This window comes from Nyctereutes procyonoides, unplaced genomic scaffold (genome assembly GCF_905146905.1).
Source record: "Nyctereutes procyonoides isolate TBG_1078 unplaced genomic scaffold, NYPRO_anot_genome, whole genome shotgun sequence".
In the NCBI taxonomy this organism is placed as follows: Eukaryota; Metazoa; Chordata; class Mammalia; order Carnivora; family Canidae; genus Nyctereutes; species Nyctereutes procyonoides.
In genome coordinates, this window is record NW_026575128.1 from 14,642,472 (window position 1) to 14,648,471 (window position 6,000).

Here is a 6,000-nt window from a genome sequence, read left to right on the forward strand (position 1 = left end):
AAGCTTCAGTAGAATTTCAATGGGAAGAAGCAGAAAAGAAAGAGTTTTTCAGATGGATAATTAAAATTAGTATATGAAAGTGTCCAGCAGTAAACAAATATTTACTGACTACCCACTACCATACCAGTTAAAACACTAAAGGCATACTGTAACGAATAAGACAGTCTTTGAGGAGTTTCTTCTCTGAAGAGACACTGAAACCGATGAGCAAATAAATATGTTTCAAGCACCACCACTTATCTATGTTTCTAATAATTATTTCTAATAATTATTCAGACTAATAACCATGTTTCAAATACCATAGTGGGCCTTAGTTGTACAACAGTAAATGAAACAATGTGGGCCTCGGAGAATTTATAAAGCAAAGGCTTGGGAACCAAGAGAAGGGGCATCTAACTCCAATTATTTTAATAAATAGTGGTAAGAATCAAGTAGACCTTGAAATGCCAACATCGCCAGACTTTATTCTATAGGTAATAAGCTAATGAAGGTTTCTTAAGATAAAGAAATGAAATGAGGGGCACCAGGGTGGCTCAGCTTGTTAAGTGTCTGCCTTCAGCTCAGGTCATGATCTCAGGGACCTGGGACCCAGCCTGGAGCACCAAGTGTGGCCCTCCAGCTCTCTGCTCAGCAGGAAACCTACTTCTCCCTCTCCCTCTGCCCCTCCTGTCCCTCATGTATGCTCTCTCAAATAAATAAATAAAATCCTTTTTAAAAAAGGAAAAAAAAAAAAAGAAATGACCATTTTACAAATATTTATCTACTACTGGAACTTAGGTAGGCAGTAAGTTATAATCTTATTTTTGTAACTAGAATGCAAAAAAAATTGAGGTTAAAAGACTAAAAGCAGAGTAAACACAGTTAAGGTATTACAACAACCAAGACAAGTTTATAAATGCTGAATTAAGGTGATAACTATGAGAATAAAGATTTGAAAGGTGCCATGAAGGTAGAATCAGCAAAAAACCTGGATAAGGGGATCAAGTGAGAGGGGCCATGGATACAACTTCAATTTAGATGAAAAGAAAAAGGAAAGACAGGGAAAAGCACACTTCAACAGAGAAATAATGGATTCTGTTTTAAGGATATTCCAAGCCAGAGAACCAAGTCCTGCATCCTGTTTAGAACTTATTCCCAAATATCAGCATCGTATAAAGTATAACAAGCTCCATGCTCCATGTCATGAGAAAAGGAGAAGTCACCTGTGAGAAATCGATGCTTATTGATTAGCTAAGCTTACTCCCTGAATGAATGTAATCCATCCAGTCTCATAACACACACAAGAAAATTTTTATCTTTTCAAAATCAAATAATTCCAAGTTATGGACTTTAGAGGACACCATCAAACTATAAAAATCATAATATTTAGATCACAAATGCTAAGTCTATCATGGAAACATTGAGCACAGAAAGGGAAAAGTACTGCTAAGGAAAGAGGTCAAGGGCAGCCCCGGTGGCTCAGCGGTTTGGTGCCGCCTGCAGCCCGGGGCCTGATCCTGGAGACCCGGGATCGAGTCCCATGTCGGGCTCCCTGCGTGGAGCCTGCTTCTCCCTCTGCCTCTCGCTCGCTTGCTCTGTATCTCTCATGAGTAAATAAAATAAAATCTTAAAAAAAAAAAAAAAAAAAAAAAAGGAAAGAGGTCAAGCCTGGAGACTCACTCAGATCACTCTACAAGGAGGTTCTGTGACACGAGGCCATGAATAAAAGACCAGTGACGCTGTTCCACATCCTAAGTACTTCCCATGAATAGGGTAGGCCTGCTAAAAAAACAGCACAATAAAGGAGAGCTAAGAACAGAGGACATATCCTCAAAAAAGATTCAGGAAAAAAGAAAACAAAAAAGATACACAGGAAGCAGTCAGAGAAACAGGAGTGTAATGGACATTACAAAAGAAATGAAAATATCACGAAGGGCAACAATGACAAACAGTTCACAGAACTAAGAGACAATGAAGACTGGAGTGAAAACTATCAAATTTAGTCATTTAAAATTCCCTGAACTGGGGCATCTGAGTGGCTCAGTGGTTGAGCACCTGCATTTGGCTCAGGGTGTGATCCTGGGGTCCTGGGATTGAGTCTCATATGGAGCTCCCCGGAGGGAGCCTGATTCTCCCTCTGCCTATGTCTCTGCCTCTCTGTCTCTCAAATAAATAAATAAAATCTTAAAAAAAAAAAAAAAGTAAATAACATACAAAGTTATTGGTGACCTTGAACACAATAGTTCTGGAATACTTTAAGGGTAGAAGTCAAACTTTAAGGGGTGCTTGAGGAGATTCCTGGGTGGCTCAGTGGTTTAGCGCCTGCCTTCCGCCCAGGGTGTCATCCTGGGGTCCCGGAGATTGAGTCCCACATGGGCTCTCTGCATGGAGCCTGCTTCTCCCTCTGCTCATGTCTCTGTCTCTCTCTCTCTCTGTTTCTCTGTTTCTCTCTCTCTCTCTCTCTCTCTCTCTCTCTCTCTCGGTATCTCTCATGAATAAACTGATAAAATCTTTAAAAAAAAAAAGCGGGGGGTGCTTGGTTGGCTTAGTTGGAAGAGCATGGGACTCTTGATCTCAGGGTCATGGGTTCGAGCCTCATGTTGAGTGTAGAGGTTACTTAAATAAACAAACTTAAAAAAAAAAAAAAAAAAGCCAGGATGCCTGGGTTGCTCAGTGGTTGGGCATCTGCCTTCGGCTCAGGTTGTGATCCCTGGGTCCTGAGATCAAGTCCTGCATCAGGCTCCCCGTCTCTGCCTCTCTCTCACTGTGTCTCTCATGAATAAATAAAATATTAAAAAAAAAAAAGCCAAATTGTAATATGAGAAATGTATACAGGTAAGTAAGCTGAGACAGCGAATACAAACTCATTTTCCAAGAAGGTTGCTAATAAAGCAAAGAAGAGATAACAAAGTAACTTAGGTAAGTTACACAATCCAGGGAAACTGTATTTTGCTTTTTTCAGAGATATAGGACAAAAAGAAAATAAGACACATAACAAGGGCCTATATCAGATGAGAGGGGATGAAATCAAGCACATAAGCACAAGGATAGCCTCGGAGAGGAGGATTAATACTTCTTTCTCTAGAATTTAAGCAAAGGATGAGTGAACACAAATTTTGAGACAGTGTCACCTGGCTGGCTCAGTTAGTAGAACATGTGACTCCTGACCTAGGAGTCGTAAGTTCAAGTCGCACACTGGGTGGAGAGCCTGCTTGCTTGCTATATAAATACATAACTGTGAGGTAAGGGAAGAAGGGAAAAATCAAATAACCTTGAACTCTTTAGTGAAGCAGGTCAACTGAATCAAGTAAACTAAGTCAGGAGAGGATTAAAGGATTAAACATCTTAAAAGTTTGGGATCCCTGGGTGGCGCAGCGGTTTAGCGCCTGCCTTTGGCCCAGGGCGTGATCCTGGAGACCCCGATCGAATCCCACGTCGGGCTCCTGGTGCATGGAGCCTGCTTCTCCCTCTGCCTATGTCTCTGCCTCTCTGCCTCTCTCTCTCTCTCTCTCTCTCTCTCTCTCTGTGTGACTATCATAAATAAATAAAAATTTTAAAAAAAAATCTTAAAAGTTTCAATTAGGTACTGCAGAGAATATTTTTAAAAAGGATGAGGGGGGCACCTAGGTGGCTCAGTCAGTTAAGCATCTGCCTTAGGCTCAGGTCATAATCCCAGGGTTCTGGGATCCAATCCCGAGTGGGCTTCCTTTCCTGCTCAGTAAGGAGTCTGCTTCTCCCTCTCCCTCAGCCTGCCACTCTGCCTACTTGCATGTGCTCACGCGCGCTCGCTGGCGCTCTGTCAAATAAATAAATAAATAATCTTTAAAAGTTAAAAAAAAAACAAGAATGAGGGAGTAAATTGTAGCCAGGGACAACATTCAGTGGCCTGAAACCAAGGGCAGAGATAGGGAATGAGGCAGTCTAATCGGAGCTGGGTGTAGAATAAAAGGTGAAAGAACAAAAGGAAAAAACCCAAGTGCTAGCATGTGCATCACTGAAACTGTACAATGAAGAATGATGTCTATGTAAAATACTTATTTAACTGATGGAAAATAGGCAAATCTAATAAAGGTCTTGAAAAAGTCAAGGATGAAGTTACTAGGGCTGAACAAAAGGAAAACTGTCATAGAGTTCATTACTACAGAATAAGTTTCTGCAAAATCCATGCAGTCAGGACCACACAGTCTCCTCTCATTGCACCCTCTACAGCTACTTTCTCCTCCCTGATACAACTGACCTTTATCCCCTATTTCTAAATACACTTACACTTGATTAATGAATTATACACACACATCCTGTCCATTCAGAAACTCCACGAATACGTTCACACTGCTCTCTATCTCCGTTTTCCTATGACGATGTTTTCAGTGGTAAACTCCTAGAAGACAGAGCCTATCCCTGTAAATTCTCTATTCGCGGTGCTGGATTTGGAATTGCACATATGCAGGTGTTTTAAAAGTGCTTTCTCGTGAAACAGATCGTTACCGAAAAGAATCTTGAAGATTTAAACGCACTCCTCCAAGACTATATAATAATGGCCAAATCAGAGAATGCCTAGAAATGACATCCGTTTTGTTTTTTGTTTTTTTTTGTTTTGTTTTTTGTTTTTTTATGATAGGCACAGAGAGAGAGAGAGAGAGAGAGAGAGAGAGAGAGAGAGAGAGAGAGACAGGCAGAGGGAGAAGCAGGCTCCATGCACCGGGAGCCCGATGTGGGACTCGATCCAGCGTCTCCAGGATCGCGCCCTGGGCCAAAGGCAGGCGCCAAACCGCTGCGCCACCCAGGGATCCCGACATCCGTTTTTAATAACAGTCAAGACAACCTCTAATAAAGAACATTTACTACATCACATTGATTTTCCCTACTTTACATACACTATTTACCCCTCGGGCCAACTCCTCAGTATCCCTCTAGTGAGCCTATTCTTTGCAGTTCATCTACTCCCAGGCCACATTCCAGCGTCTCTTCTTCGCATCCAGTATCCCTGACTACAGACGCCCACAGGACCATTTTTCCCAAATCCCTGTTCCCCCACTTCCATTCAACCCCAGCCCATGACTTCCATTTCTCCACTCCCCATTTTTCTGCCTCTCCAGACCTTCCTTTCCTCCGGCCGAACTACACAGTCCCCACCCCTCCAAAGCCCTAGCCCAAGTCTTCCCGCCGGAGGTCCCCCTCCCCCACTGCTCCCATTCAGGCTCCCGCTCCCCATCCTCTCCCTCCCGGACGCCGGCCGGACGCCTTACCTGCTCCTTGACCTCGGGCCCCGAGGGCCCGGTCCGCTCCTCCAGCAGCTGCCTCCCGGGCGGCGCTCGCCGGCGCGGCGGCAAGGGCTGGGGCTGAGGCAGCTCCGCCGCCCGCTGAGCCCCATCCTCGCGACGGCCGGCCGGCGACGGCGGCGGCTGCGGTCGGTCGCGGCAGCGGCTCCGCTTCATATCCGCGGCTGGACCCCGCGGGCGTCAGCACCGCGACTGTCCCGGCCCCGCACGGCCCCGGGCCGCAGCGCTGCCGCGCCAACCACCGCCCGCGGCCACCATGGCCGGGCGGGCGCCCGAAGCCACCGACCCCAGCTCGCAGCTCCTCCGCGCTTTCTGGGGCCTCAAGCGCCGCGACGTCCTCGGCGCTCCTTAGGGAGGAGGCAGCATCCCCACCGCCTCGTCCTCTCCCACCCGGCACACGCTCGGCGGGCCACCCGCCGCCGCCACAGCCGCCACAGCCGCCGGCTCCACAGCCAGCAGCCAGCCGGCCCGCCCGCCCGCCTGCCTCTGGCCGGGCCCCGCCCCTGCCCTCCCCGCCCCGCGCGCGCGCACGGGGAGCCCGCCCGCCGCCTCTGGCCGCGCGCCGCCTCCCGCGCACGCGCCGGCGAACGGTCGCGAGAGACCCGCCCGCGGCCTCCCGGCGAGGTGGGCAGAGCGGAAGGGGGCGGGGCTCCCGGCGCGGCTGCGGCGGCGGAGCGCGTTCATTGATTCTTTCATTCATCCATTCATGAAATTGTGTGCCCCGCCAAGCTAAGCGCTAGGG

At 47.2% G+C, this 6,000-nt stretch overlaps 1 protein-coding gene across 4 annotated transcripts in view; it reads right to left on the reverse strand.

Annotated features, from left to right (window-relative positions):
• MAST2 (microtubule associated serine/threonine kinase 2) overlaps nt 1-5,718 on the reverse strand; it is a 221,383-nt gene extending 215,665 nt beyond the window's left edge. For all 4 annotated transcript variants that reach the window (XM_055341907.1, XM_055341906.1, XM_055341905.1 and 1 more), the window contains exon 1: nt 5,226-5,718. In XM_055341907.1, coding sequence (XP_055197882.1) covers nt 5,226-5,414 — 189 coding nt within the window. In that variant the 5' untranslated portion in view covers nt 5,415-5,718. The remainder of the gene's footprint in view (nt 1-5,225) is intronic.
• Between the last annotated feature and the right edge of the window lie 282 nt (nt 5,719-6,000).